Source organism: Falco naumanni, chromosome 6 (assembly GCF_017639655.2).
Source record: "Falco naumanni isolate bFalNau1 chromosome 6, bFalNau1.pat, whole genome shotgun sequence".
Classification (NCBI taxonomy): domain Eukaryota; kingdom Metazoa; phylum Chordata; class Aves; order Falconiformes; family Falconidae; genus Falco; species Falco naumanni.
In genome coordinates, this window is record NC_054059.1 from 49431131 (window position 1) to 49446129 (window position 14999).

General features: G+C 41.5%; 2 protein-coding genes across 2 annotated transcripts in view; one reads left to right on the forward strand and one right to left on the reverse strand.

Annotated features, from left to right (window-relative positions):
- SYTL3 (synaptotagmin like 3) overlaps nt 1–9285 on the forward strand; it is a 33478-nt gene extending 24193 nt beyond the window's left edge. Inside the window, exons 10-16 of the mRNA XM_040598311.1 lie at nt 787–965; nt 1909–2011; nt 4065–4235; nt 4446–4545; nt 5726–5834; nt 6719–6924; nt 8200–9285. Of these exons, the coding sequence (XP_040454245.1) occupies nt 787–965; nt 1909–2011; nt 4065–4235; nt 4446–4545; nt 5726–5834; nt 6719–6924; nt 8200–8330 (999 nt within the window). The 3' untranslated portion in view covers nt 8331–9285. The remainder of the gene's footprint in view (nt 1–786; nt 966–1908; nt 2012–4064; nt 4236–4445; nt 4546–5725; nt 5835–6718; nt 6925–8199) is intronic.
- A 105-nt stretch (nt 9286–9390) lies between these two features.
- EZR (ezrin) overlaps nt 9391–14999 on the reverse strand; it is a 36060-nt gene continuing 30451 nt past the window's right edge. The window contains exons 8-13 of the mRNA XM_040598312.1: nt 14456–14619; nt 13379–13509; nt 12513–12673; nt 12131–12223; nt 11222–11473; nt 9391–10905 (exon numbers count right to left, since the gene is read on the reverse strand). Of these exons, the coding sequence (XP_040454246.1) occupies nt 10741–10905; nt 11222–11473; nt 12131–12223; nt 12513–12673; nt 13379–13509; nt 14456–14619 (966 nt within the window). The 3' untranslated portion in view covers nt 9391–10740. The remainder of the gene's footprint in view (nt 10906–11221; nt 11474–12130; nt 12224–12512; nt 12674–13378; nt 13510–14455; nt 14620–14999) is intronic.

The following is a 14999-nucleotide window of genomic DNA, read 5'->3' on the forward strand; positions in this document are numbered from 1 at the left end:
TAGATAGTACCATAAAGTTACATGTCTGTGCTGGGCCACAGGAAGAATTAAGAGTCTTTTCCTTCATTGCAGTTTTATGGCCTCTGTAAATGCTAGATAGAGTTGCTGTTTATATACGTGGATGGACAGCGTCCAACCTTTGCTCCATAGGCAGAAGTAGATGAAAGGAGAACAAAATGGCTAAGGCGAGTTAGGAAACACCTTCTTTATGCACCAGCTTATGTCAACTGGATGCCTTTGTATTTTAATCTTTCCTGAACAGACTGCTCCACTATGGAGTATGTAATTTTTGTAAGGAATCGGGGCATCTTGTAGAATATTTACTGGATGTGCAAGGCCACTTTCGGTTCCTGTAATACATGGTAGAACCCAAATGTCTTGGCAGTGTATTAAAAGCAGTCTAGTTCACTGTTTTGTGTGTTCTCAGATTTCAGAGGGGTTTTTTCACTCTTCCCCTTTCAGACACTTACCTTGTTTTTCTCATGGGAAGCCACATAGCAGTTTTATTTAGAGACAATCTCTAGATCTAGAAGCTACCTAAGAAAGCATTTTCTTAGCCTAGAGAGCTTACTGAAAAGAAGAAGGCAAAGCAGTAGTTGCAATTACAGTCATGATTTTCACGGCTGTTATGGAAGCAACAGAATGTTTTATACAGGATACCATAAATCTTCATGATTTACAGTAGCTCTGCAGGCATGTCTGTAAAGATACTGACCTCTGAGGGAAATAAATGCTTTGTCCTGTTTGATCTGAAACTACTTTCCCCAAACATTTGTCTTTTCTTAGGGGAGTTTGTATAGTCTTAACAGCACTTGCACTGAGACTGGCAATTTTGGCAAGACTAACGTCACAGGAGAAATAGAGTTTGCCATAAGATACATCTTCAAAGCTTGCATCTTAGAAATTTGCATCAAGGAATGCAAGAACCTGGCTTACGGAGAAGAGAAGAAGAAAAAGTGTAACCCGTAAGTATTTTGTAGAGACTGAGAATAGAAAAAAAAAAAAAAAAGGAAAATATTCTTGCTTTAAGATACATAATCGATTGATGTATGATCACTCCTTTCCTTGCCAAGCTGCAAGCAAGCACTCTCTACTGGTAATACTCCTTAGTTTTGAAGCCATAATGCAAATACAGCCCACTGAACTCACATGAAAGGGAATATTTAAGTATTAATGTTCACATGACCTACACACGAGGAACTTTGAGTAGGAATGTATTGGTACTTGATAGTGGTCCAACTCAGCTTGCAGACATTTTTTTTACTGGTTTTCCTTGAATCAGTGTTAGGGCAACTTTCAGCACTTTAAACAATCTCCCACTTTCACTGTAGCGGCTATTATAACAATTAGCACTTGTAAGAGTTACAAATTATTATATACTATTTGCATGATTATACCTTTTTTTTTTTTGCTACATGGTACTTGGTGATATAAAGATAAGATATTTTCTTCATTAACAAGCAGCAATGATCCTAAAGTTGATTTTGGATTTGTTTTTTTATTTGAGCACATTATATGCTGTTTGTTGTCATCATAAAACTGTTACTACAGCTGACAGGGTGACTTCTTTGGTAGTGATTTTATCAGAGGCCAAGAGCATGAAAATGAAAGATTCCTATTCAGATCCTAATCCTTTCCCAATTAGAATAGAATTGAAACACATTAGCTGAATGATATACAGGGATCCTTATAGTCTGTCTGCTTTTATTGAGAAAAGATATAAACCACAATTTGCCATTTTATTGCTTGGAAAATTACAAAGTCAATAAAATTGTTTAAGAATTAAGAAAAAACTCTCATCTAATTAATTTTTCTTCTCAATTTGATTACTTTTATTCCTGACCTCCCTGATGTTCCCCCCGCCCTGTCCCCCACCTCCTCTCCTTTCTCCTTCTCTCTTTCTACAAGGTATGTTAAGGTTTATTTACTTCCTGATAAATCTCCTCGGAGTAAGAGGAAGACGGCTGTCAAAAAGAGCACAGTGGATCCAGAATTCAATGAGACTTTGAAGGTACCATTTTCAGTTGTGTGCTGCAAAGTGTGCTTTTCCATGGTAATGTCCTCTTTTGTAATGTGCAATTCTGCAAGTTCAGAGCTGTCCTGATGGAGCAAATCTAGGAGTCACTGACAACAATTTTTTTTAAAAAAAACCATGTTTTTCAGTTCAAATAAGAGAAAATGCTTTTGGAATTACAGTAGTAAATTGCAAACCATTGGAAGAGTCTGCCTTTGTCCATGAAAACACTTCTAGTGAATTCCAGTGTTGTTACCATGTGACAAAAGCGAAGTATAGACACATTTTTTTGTACATTCAGGAGCTAGGTGTATTGCAGAGCAGTTAGTATTGTACACAAGTATCCCTTTCAACTGATGCTCCTTTTGTCAGTGCCACTGGAGTGTCTCTCTGCAGTTAGCTGAATGCTAACTCAGTTCCACCACCTTTGAAATGTTGTCTGCTTCCTTTTCCCTGGGCAACTGATGCCAGGCCATCTTTGTAGTGACCAATTTCAAATGTTAATAATCCCACCAGAGAACAGTAGTTATGTTTTTAATTCCTTAATGCCTTGCAATATTACTTCTTGCATCCTTGTAAGAACTGTGTGTAGAAAATAGGAGCCCTTATTCTCACCTCAGATACACCTAATGAAATGTGAAGCTGAAGCTGAGTACCATCGTCTGGGAGAGGCTGGATTAGTTTGGTTATTCCCAGCTCCAGTTTTGTACTCTGTTTGCTACAAACTTATTTTTTGTGTGCGTAGCGAGTTGCAGTAGCACGTAAGATGATGAGTTCTTCGGTAATATGTTATCTTGGAAGAGACTTGAAACGAAGTTAATGGAGGGACAAACTTGCACAGTTGCTCCTTGAACTACTCAAAAGTTTCACTGTTACCCCTGTCACTTGGTGTGTATGAACATTAGGAAATTGGAGTGAGAGAAATAGGCAAAATGTTTGAAAAGACCATTGTTAAAATTAGATAACAACAAAAAAGATTTATGTAATGTATGTAATTCTCATATACAGCCCAAAGTTTGTATATAGGGTTTAAGTTGGGAGGAAAAAACCCTTGCAGATGGAATAATTGGTCCCAATTTTATAGTGCCCTTTCTGGTGCTAGAGTCATGCAGAACTGATAAAGCGAGAGTGAGAGCCATGCCTGAACTTGCTGCATGAACGGTGAAGGTAGTTTTAGTTAGAAATCTTTTTAATTCATTTAATTATTAGTTTATCCAGGGTAGCAGAAATGGTCAAAAGAGCATAGTGCTAGTGCAGGTAAACTACATCATGACACTGAGCTCCAGCTCAGTAGGATTCAGCTGCAAATTAAGGCACGTATATTTAGATAGCTGCATGCATGAGAGATGTGTAAATGCTCTTGGAATCACTGGAGCCCAGGGTGATTAGCCCCAGAGCCTTACACCCAGCTTGTGATTCAGCAGCTTAAATGTGGGTAGTGATGTCCTCGTCCATGCCATTGCCTCCAGCTTTCAGTCCAGGTGGGTGCGGGTCACCTGTAGGGAGGCTGTCACATTTGCCAGTCTCATGTGGGTACATTAGATACCCAAAAATGTCTCAGAGGGCTCTAACTATGTTTTGGGAGTGGATCAAGGCTTTAATTAGTGGTCAGGTGAATGACTGCCTTGCCCTGACTGACTGCACTGAGTAATGTCCACTGACCACAATGGAAGTTTTAGCAGCTTTGTTAGGTGTCTTAATCTTGAACTGGCCTCCAGAGCAGCCAAATTCTGGGGGGAGTGTAAAACAAAAATATAAAAAACCACCAGCCAAAATGGTCAAGAATTTATAAAGTTCTGAATTAATAATCAACATTTTTAGTAAGGCAGGTCAAGGTATTCCCGGAATGTTATTTCATATTTAGATGAGCATTACTTTAGCGTTTAAGTAGTGGGGTAATATGTAGATTGCAAAGCAAATTCAGACAACATGGTTCTGTCTGCATCCAGGTGCCTTCAGCCATGCTGCGGCCAGGCTTCCTTTGAACAGGTTATGAGCATTGGCCCACATTCATCCTGTGTTGCTTTGTAAATGCTGTTTATCTTTCTAGTACAAGATTGAATACTCCCAGCTGGGAAGTCGGCAACTGCAGGTCTCTGTCTGGCATGCAGGAGCATTCAAATACAGAGTATTTTTGGGGGAAGTGGTGATTTCACTGGCAGCGTGGAATTTTGAAGAGAACTCGATGCAGTTGTTCAACTGGTACCAGCTCAAACCCAAGGTGATTCTTAGTTTTTGTGCTTAGTTGTATCTTAAGAGCAAGATGCAGTGAAAGCTATGAAAAAGTTCACCCTTCTGAGATGGTTGAGAGAAGAATGCTGTCAATCCAGCCCATATTAGTAAGACATGCTGCAAACATAAATAAGCTGTGAGAAAGATGTGAAACAGAACGATTGCAGTAACACAGATTTCTGTATGTCCCTTTCTTCAGCTTGAAAAGCCTGAGGTTGATCTTATTCAGTACAGTGGTGAACTCCTTGTGTCTGCAAGACTGTCGGTACCAGCGCAGTATAACAATTTCCAGTTTGAAGGTATAAAATCTTTCAGTATACGTGAATTCCTTGGCTAGAAAACAGTTGAGGTCAATGAAGAACAATGTGTCCATATAAAATTCCTCTATGGGGTTCATAACAGCTCCTGCAAATGGTAGTTTGTGGTGTATTATATTTGAAATTGATTAAAATCCAAACGTTTTCCAACTTCATCTTTTAGTTTTTAATGCCAACAAAAGCTGCACATTATAATGGCAGCAGTATGATGCATCCAGCTGTTCGGCAAGCTTGTGCCTGTCATGGTGTTGCCAGTAGACCTTATTCTGGAGGTGATGCAGCAGTTTTACTGCCCAAGGTAGAGACCAACAATTTAGGGAAAAGGTGGAAGGGAAATGGCTGCAAGGGTACCAGACTGGCACCCTTGGCTTCCTCCAGTGCTCTCATTTTAGAGAGATGGTTTCACTTGGAAGGTGTTACGTTCAAAAGGTAAACTCAGGATTTGGTTTTCGTTAATGAAAGACTTGTAAGGTACCTTAAGTTACCTTAAGTACTGCTGTAGTGTGTTAGAGCAAGCACTTGCTGGCGGAGTAAAATAAACACTTTGGGGGGGAGGGATAGGACAGCCTCATTTTCCTTACCTGCCTAGACCATAGTGAGGTACACAGAGGTTCAGAGCTCTGGTAATGCTGTGTCAGGACCAGAGCAACAGGTAGAGACCAATAGGAAGATCTAATTAGCTGTTAGGTTAATTTGTTTGCCTTTTCTTTTCCAAATGACCCCAAAGTTACCAGCTTGCTTTCTTCCATTTTTCCTCCCTATACACACCTGTGTATTGGGTCTCTGCTCTGTAACTAGAGCTGTAACAGAGGAGCATTATCATACCGTAAGTTTGGCTGTTTCTCCTGCTTCTGGCTTTGTTGCAGAGAAAGGCTTCTGTGGGTACTGCCCAGTGTTTACTTTTCATAAATATAACAGAAAGCTCTGTCTTTGGAACAGGAGTCACAAAGCAACCTGCTACTCATTGCTTGCTTTTTTGCGTGTGTGAATCATACACTGTACGAGCAAGTTAAAGTCTTTCAGATGATTCCAATATAGCACTATGAGTCCTTATCCCAGTAGCACTGCTTAGGCTTTTTCTTACTTATAGCAGATCTTAAGCCATCTAACTTATCTAGCTGAACTAACTGGTTATTTCATGTGATAAAAGCTCATGTTTCAGGAAATAAAGACCAAGGAGTTCCCAACTGCCAGCTTCAGGTTATGATATTTGGGGCCAAGAACTTGCCCATGCTGAAATCTGCTGGAAAGCCAAACTCATTTATTAAAAGGTATGTATGAGACCTAACACTTCAAATAGAAAGTGCCACACGCATTCTGGTCAAATGTATGTATTAACATGTTTTCATCAGGAGACTGGCATGTGAAAGTGGTGTCGTCCACACTCTCAGTCAGACTTCCTTGTAAATGTGACATTTGGGTGTCTGCACAACAGCAGCACTCACCAGGGCAGTGTGGGTCCCACCTGCTCTTTGGGTCCTGAATGGAACTTCAGAATTTACCAATGTCATTAAAATTTAGAGTTCACTGGTGTAAGTATCTGTTTTTACATATGAGGAGAAGAAAAATAAAAGTCCAAATCAAGATAGTATTTCTGTTCCTATTTTCAGCTGTGCCTTTGCAGAATTAAATATAGCTTTGGATACACTGAAAAGGAAACTTCTATCCTTTCTATTCTAGATATTTTATAAGAGGACGGGCTGAGTTTTTCTTCAATGCACTGAGTAGTCTGTATGCAGGATCATTTTACTCTTCTGTCAGGCATCAGATGCCATTGGAAGTATCATACTGGGATACACTGACAACATCTCATAAAGCTGTTTCACTGTCTTCAGTGAAATGGGTGAGCATTTCATCCTACTGAAAGGCAGGTTTCAGGCAGCATTGGATATCAGAAGGGGGAGCAAAGACTCCTTCAGCAGTCAGTGACAGCAAAGGAAACGCAGACCAGAAAAGCCGACTTGCACTCACACTGAAGGCAGACAGGAAAAGGAGCAAGTCCCAAAATAAACACACTAGTACCATGTTCTACCTTGTACTTAAGCTGAACTTTTTGCTATTTAAGGCAAACCAAAGGGCCCTAGTTGATTATTGCAAATGTTCCATTTTCTGGATAAGTCAGTAACCTTGCTGAACTCTTGTTGTTTTTGGGAAGTTGTCTTATCCTTCCAGACCAAGCAGAGGTAAAGCAAAAGTCTCCTGTCTTGAAGAAAGAAGCCTGTCCCCAGTGGAAGCACTTGTTTGTCTTTGATAGTGTGACCCCAGCTCAGCTACAGCAATCATGTCTACACTTGACTGTCTGGGACCAGTCAACTTTCAGCTCAAGTGATCATTTCCTAGGAGGAGCCAAGCTTGGTGCAAGTAAGTTATCACTAAAAATTGAAGGTAATTTGGGAAAAAGTTCACTTAGTTTACATTCAAAATAATATTATTTACACTGTGCTATTTATTACCTGCTATCATGTGCCTACACTTGCAGCCCCAGCCCCTGTCCTAAAGCAACTTGGCAGTCTTGGGCTTTGTTCCTGCAAGAACCAATGCATGTGTTTTAGTTCATGTCTGTGCAGAAGCTCAAGGCTGTCAGTAGGAATTTTCAGGAAAAGCCATTTGTTAGCATGGTAACTTTTAGCGTCAGAGCCTGGCCATGCTAAGATAGGCACAGAGAAGTTGGGTGGACTTAACTCATCTAGAGCTCCATATCTGTTTTTCAAGACTTGTTCCTTGAGTTGTTTTCTATGAAGTAGCTAATTTCAACTACTATCTCATCAAAAGGAAGCATGAGAACTGATTTCTAGTAGACTCCAGCCTTGCTTTTGTTTGTGCTTATTATTTTACATCTACAAATTGGTCCAATCAGTGGGAGATAGAGAAACTTACTCAGAAGAGGCTATTGCACATCTGAGTTTTGCACTCTGTGACAGAAGAGCGAGCTTTCTCTCTCAAGACTGAGGAAATACCCAAGAAAGCCTCTGCTCACTGAAGAGGCCCATTTAACTGGTAATTGAGTAGGGAAGCATTGTCACTTGAGCACTGCTCAGTGGAGTCTCTCACCCCTGTCCTCCCAGAGAGTGAGTGCTTTGATTTCAGTATTTGAGATGAAAGGCTCAAAAAGACTGAGGCTCAGTCACTTTGTTATGGTATCAACATGCACTTTAGAGTATTACCACTGGTAGTAACTCAATGCTGTGCAGGCTTCCTCGCAAACTTCTTTTGAGTGTCCTTCCCAGCATTTTCCTTTCTGCTAGAGTGGGAACTACCTGCTTCTGAGTGAAGACGACTATCCAAGCCCTAAGCCCAGTAATGCATTAAAGTCACTGGAGATGAACTGAAGCAGTGGACTTAATAGCAGAATGGCATTATTAGTGTGCACACTTGCTCCTCTGCTTTTAGTCATACAACCAAAAACTTTTTCTTTGCTGTAGGCTGAGTTCTTCAGAGAGTGATCCTAGTTTAACAGGTCATAAATAATGCTTCAAAAGTATAGCTACAATTTATTGCAATTAATGCCTTGGGAGTTACAGAACAGCTGAAATTGCTGTAGAAGTGGGAGAAGCAGGGTGGTTATTACCTCGTCAGCTGGGCCAGAGGCTGGGTAAGGCCAAGTGAAAAGTAACTGTGACTTCTGCTTTCTTGCAGAGGAATTTTTTGACTCTACAGACCTTGTTTCTCAGCCTGTGGTCCAATGGCAGGAAGTGCTCTGCAGCCCAAACATGTGGATGGACTTCACACTCATACTGCATTCAAATAAGGAAAACTTTAAATCATAAGAGATTACCACACAACAACTTTTCCTTTCCCACATGTGATGTTTTGTATTCTAGTGCCACATACCTTTCAGGTCTGGGGAAAGGTGCACTGCAACAGTACCTACTCCAGCTTTTTGGGAAGAGTTATCCATTTGACAGCATGTGATGTTCTGAGGGTTTTACTTCACCAAAAATTCAGGCTCTGTTATGTGTCTCTAGCTGGAGTACAAGGTTAGTATTGTTTCCTCAGGGCTGACTAACTCTATTTTAAATACATTATGCTGACAAGGCAACAGTAGCCAGATGATATGCAGTTTTCCATTTCTGGGCATAGCAGAACTGTAATTAATTTAATCACAGATAGGAATATTTCTTAGAGAAAATACCTGTCACCTTAATGTTACATGCTTTCACTCTGAGCTTGACATTTTACAAATGTTCAGAGAGAACCAAGAACTAGCTTATCTTTAACTGCTTGCTGCAGATGGGTGTTGCTAACACCTCTGCTTCAGAACCATCTACAGTGCCATTATTATTTTGCATGACCCTAAAAAGCTTTGGCCTGTGGCTATATGCCTCTCAAGCATGCGCTGTATCATGGTGCTTAAAAACCAATTAAACATTAAGTTCTCCCTCAGTAGGAGTGTGGGGCAACAGCTAATAGAACAAGTGTAGCTGTAGGAAATTCATTGTTCTTATCAGTTGCCAATGTAAGACAGTATTAACAAGTCTGATGCATATAATATACAGCACAGGACAATAATTTAGCTAAGGTTATTTGTTCACGTGAACTGGTGGGGATGCAAGCTTAAGGCCCGGCTACTGCGTCAGTTCAATTTGCCCCAGATGTAGTGTTATGTTCAGCAGAAACTTCAATATATACAACTGTAAGTAGTGCTGCTGTTACATACCTCTAGTCATTACAGCAAGTATTCTCCTTTCTTCCTTTCCAGGTCAATGAGGCTTTTAAGGGCTTCAGAGTTAAAAGTCACAGGGCTTCATATGCTCAGCTCAGGAACTAAAAGAGCAGTAGCACACCTTACACAAAATACACCCCACACAAGAAACACCTGAGTCCAAGTCCTTTGTTACTTTGCAGATCTTTTATTTAGATGTTTGCTGCTGCTAATAAAAAAAAAAACCACACAAGATTCAAGTCAAGTATAAAGCAGCGTAGATGTTGTAAATGGAAGAGAAGAGCTGACAACATACTGTATCTCACTTTCTAACAGATTTTCAAGGAAAGGGGGAGATTATAGGGGAAGGAATGGTCACAGAAATGCTCTCCACTAGAGAGAATACAACTGTGATATAAACAAGCAGTCCCTTCATCTTTGGAGTCTGAAACTTTAAATCAAACATTTAAAAAAATTAGAAAATTTGTTAGAAAAATAGGTGCAGTAAAATTGTATATATTGGATCAGGTGTACATATAACAGTTTTCATTAAGTAAAAAAATGATCTTTACAAATAATCAGCTGCACTGTATCAGACTACAGTGTTGTTTAGACATTTTTACAGATGCAAGTCTTATTAAATCTGAAAAGTAACAAAATATACAGAGCAAAACTATTTCCCTTTAAACTAGTATTGCAATCCATGTACTGCAAGTTTTACACACACATATATATATAAATACTTCACTATAACTGATCAGTAATGAAGCTGGAATGCAAACACAGTAGTGTATGAGATTCCAACAGAGTACTTGCCTAGCTTTTACTCGAGGAGGGTATCATAGTCTGAGCCATCACTGCAGTACTTCTCCAGCTGAGAGCAGCAACCAGAAAAAGCCTGACTTCTACGCTAAGTAGTTCTGAGGTGCTGTCAGTTCTTCTGTGTGCATGGTGGGGCTGGGGGACAGACAGGACCTGGGCATCAGGACCACAGGGAAAAACCCAGGGTTTACAGACAGACATGCATCCATGTACACACACACATACAGGTGCTTGCAAATCCTGACTTCTACTCAGCTGTTGGAGACTATGCTGTAGCTAATAACACAAAGATATATGGCACAAAATTCACCCACAGTTGCTTATTTTTAGACCAAGCTGAATCCAGCATCTGCACAGGGCACATATCTTCAAATAGAAGCACGGCCTATGAAAATTTATCTTGCTTAAAGAGAGATGTGACTTAAGGCCTTTTGGCACTAAGCAAAGGCATGAGCAGCTTCCGGGATCAGTGGTATGATGAGTTTTGAACTGTACCAAATTTAATAGAAGGTATGAAATAAAAGGGAGATTCAAACACCTCTGGGTTTAGAGAACATTTGTTAAGTGTCATACAGTGACCCCTCCTCAGGGAAGAAAACAAAACCCAACCACAATTTAAAAAAAACCAAAACAAACAAAAAACCAAAACAAAACAAGAACACAGCTTTAAGATCTGCCTTTCCCACAGTCCTGCCTTCTTGGTACAAGCATCATTACATCGCCTCAAACTCATCAATTCTTTGCTTGGTGTTGCCTTGCCGGATCTGCCGCAGCGTCTTGTACTTGTCACGTCCCTGTCGCATGTTCTCTGAGTGGATGATGTCATTGTGGGTCCTCTTATTTTCATCTCTAGCCTGGGCCAGCTCATCTGTCAGTGCCTGCAACATAAAGAACATTAAGTTTCAGCTCATAGCAGTAATATTCTTTGGCAAGAGCTGACAGTTGTCAGATGACTGGACCCAGTGATATGGGTACAACACATGCTTTCCATAAACAGTATGGATAATGTAAGTAATCTCAAAGCCTGAGCAATGACAGTAATCTTTATATACCTTGTCTTTAATTCAAACTGCCTATAAGAACTGTAAATGAAGAGAAACTATCATGCGTTGTGTGCTTAACCAAGTGGTTAAATTATCTGTTTTCCAGGAATGATTATTTCAATTACTCTGCCTCATCCAAACATTGTCTTACCCTCAGTTGCATCTGTACACGTTCATTCTTTTCTGCTTCAGTAATGCGTTTCTCCTCGTTACGGTCATTCCTGATCCCCTCACTGGAGAACTCTGCACTGTAGGCAGAGTATTCGGATCCTTCATCTTGCAAGTTATCATGGACATGGTAGTTCAGTGGCTCGTAGACAGGTGGTGGAGGTGGCGGTGGAGCAGTCATTACAAGGTGTAGCTCCTCCTTTGTCTTTACCAGATCCTCCTGGGCTTCCTTGGCCTTTGGGCAGAGTGAGAAATATTTTAAATGCATTTCTTGCTTTAAAACCAGCTTAATGAATGCTTTAATGCTTATATTCCCAGTTTTTTCAATTTACTGTGAAAAGCAGGAAAGAGGGAATTAAATCCCTGCAGCTGACAGTACTGTGTTACAGTCTTACACAGAACAATCATTTTTTTTTTTTTTTTTGGCTGGTGATGCTATCATCATCCACTGTGTAATGTGCAGGGGATCAGAACAAACAATCTTCTTCCAATAAAACAGTCTAGGAAAATTAGTTCTGTGGAAAGCTACAGTTACCTTTATCCCGTTCTCCCCATTTGAAGAGCTGTAGACTGTAGATATGGGTTCCACAGAGCAAGAACTTAGGTTCCCGGGTTGGCATTTTTAATGCAGTTACACACTAGGCAGTCAGCTTTCTCACCACTTCTGTGGTTCTGCCCTCCCACACAGTCTGCAGTGCCAGTTAGAGGGCACCAGGAGCACCAGGCCCTTCAGGCCTTGCATGGTTTACTTTTGGGTTTAGTGCATCAAATTATTAAACTCTCCTGACCCAGGTACTAGGAAACCACTGACAACAGCACACTCTGCTCAAGACTGGCAAGTGTTGTGCTCAAGTGTGGAGCTTCAGAGCAACATTGTAAAGCAGATACTCACTCTGATTTGCCACTCTTCAACCTCACTCTCTTTACGCCTCCTTGCCTCTTCAAGCAGCGCAATCTTGGCTGTATACTCTGCAAGCTCTGTAGCCTGTTGAATAGTAGAACTAGAATTATAAGAACTCTTAAACAAACAAAAAAAATCAAACAACAACAAAACACTGCTGACTGAGAAAAGACGCAAGTGTTACACTGCAATAAAGGCTGAACCGGAAATTATGAACAAAACAGTAGATTGCTCACGATAGAAACCAGCGTCGCACTAATGCTACGACATGGTCTAGTACTTCACTGCACCATATTTTTCCCCAGAAACAAGTTGTTGCCTTACTCATAGTAACATGCCTCTATACCTTATCCTCAAAATGACTGAGCCTTACCAGCTGTTCCTGACTCTTCATCTGGTCCATAGTTTGTCTCTCCAGCTCTTCCTTGGCCTGCAGAGCAGCCAAACGATCAGCTTCCAAGCGTTCTGCTTCCTCCTGGGCTCGTTTCCTTTCCTCCTCCAGCTGAATGGCTCTTTGGATCTGAGCTGAGAGCTCTAGAAAAAGATGGATCAATGTGGTTGGTCCACAAGCCTGGTCAAAGTGAAGGGACTACAGACAGTCTCTTAGGTAACTGCAGAAATCATGACAAACACTTTACTCCAGCTTGCAATATCCCTTCACTGTGCACCTCAAAGTAATTATTTGCATAATGATTCAATTAACTGAATTCAGAAGTAGTCAACTGCACGTTATAATTAAAACTTCTGAAAGAAACTTGCACTGAAGTCTGTAGCACTGACACAATCCTGCTGCCTTTCACTGACAGTTTACTGCAAGGACCTGATGTTGCCGTCTCAAATCTGCTCATCTGCATTGAAACAGAAGCCTCTGTTTCACTGGGAAGACTTGTTCCCAAAGTACTTTTTTTCTGTTAGGAGTTAAGTAAAAAGTACTTGAGAGCTGAACAGCTCTCTGATGGAAGAGGCTGTACTACTTAAACCATCTTGGCAACAGGGGAAAACAGAGTTCATGCCTTCCAGTTCCTAAATACAATCAGCAGATATTATGCTACTTTCATACTTTGGATGATCTTGGCAGTATGAGCACATGTGTATATTTATCCATAAAGGCAGATATTGGCAAGCCTTGCCAAGAGATCCCAGTGTCACCAGATCCAGGCTAAGTGTAGGCAGCAACCCGTGTAACAGTTCCGTGGAGCAGAATACACATGGTCTGGTCAGCCAGTACAAGTACTTCACCTTTCTCTGCTTTCTGAGTCTTCATCTCATACTCTTGTAGCCTCACCAGCAGCTCCTCCTTCTCCCTCAGCATTTGCTCTTTCTCCTTCTCAATTGTCTCCCTCTTCTTCTTTTCATTTTCTAGTTGTTGCCTGTTAGAAACAGATTTCATACTTGAAGCTCATGTCAGACCTAAGCTACAGCCAGGCAAGAAAGTTGGCTGGGCAGCTCTCCAGGCAGCTCAGTGGGAAGTGACAGCCACAAAGCAAGAACCAGAAGACAGAAATACCTATCGCCTGCTCCTTCACCACGTCAACAGTTTTGCTCAGTTTCGGATATCACATTTCATAAAAACATTTCTATTATTCTTGCCCGCTGCAGAAATTTAGAATGCCAAATAGCTACTAGATGCAGAGAGAGAAAGCCAGGACTCTGTACTGCACAGCAGAGATCTAACTTTGTTACTTCCATCATGGGAAATTCAAGGTGGTGTAAAAACAAGAGCACTGAGGGAATGAAGACAAACAAGCCACAAATACAGGAGAAAAGCAACATTATTTCTTGAATCATGAGCAACCTGCAGCCAGTGGTAGAAGGCCAGTGGGATTGCTTATCCTTTTCCCTTGCCTGTGAAAGGTCTCCCAGTCCCCTCTTCTCTCTTCACGCATGCTCCCTGTGAAGGTTTCCCCCTTACTCCCAGCCATCCCATGGTGCAAGAGATAAATGAGGTCCTAACACTCCAGAGTCAGGAGAACCCCTCTTCAGGTGTGTGCCCCACACAGGAGCCCACTGTGCCCCCACCTCCACATTTCCCTGCAGCTCTCAAGACTGCCACCAGGACAGCAGACTACAGGGTCACAGGTCCAAGCAAGAACAGTAACGCTCACAGTCCAGCTGCAGGATAGCCCGAGCGCACCCCTGTAAGCCAGAGCTCCAGGGCCACACGTGCCTCGTGAACGTGGCACAGCTCGCAGCCTTCCTTGAGTGAAACCCACGTCACTGACCGCTGCCCTGCACGTACAGCTGCTGGTTGAACCCTGGCAGTTTGGTGTCGTTTATCTCTGCCGCTTCATCTCCGCTGCCCGTGTCCAAGCTCACCTTTCCAGTTGTTTCTGGTGCTTTTCCTCCCGGGCCTGGGCTTTCATCTGCTGCACCTCGATGGTGTCGGGCTTCCTGCGCCGCATGTACAGCTCGTGGTTACCCATGCAGAGCTGCAGGATCCTCTTGTTAATTCTCAGACGAGGGGCGTAAAACACAAAGTCCTAGAAGACAGGCACCACACAGTCAGGTTTCCAAGCATGCTAACTGCTGACAGATCATCTCGCCCCTAATTTCACTGTAACCAAGACATACACACAGGCCACTTAAATATAGCAGCAGGGGCTGCCAATATCATCTGAAGCCAAAACAGTTGTTACTTATATTCTCCAGTTAAACTCTACAAAGAATTGACAAGTTACTCTTTTATTAGAAGTATCTTTTAGAGAAAATGAACAATCTCCATTTAAAGGAGACTGCGGAGTTTGGAAATGCTGCAGAAGATTCTGGGTTGCAGGCAACTCTGGGCAACTCGTAGACCTCTAGGACTAAGTAATTAATTTTTCAGTTTGCATGGGCTTGTGACTGAAAGATAAAGCATGAA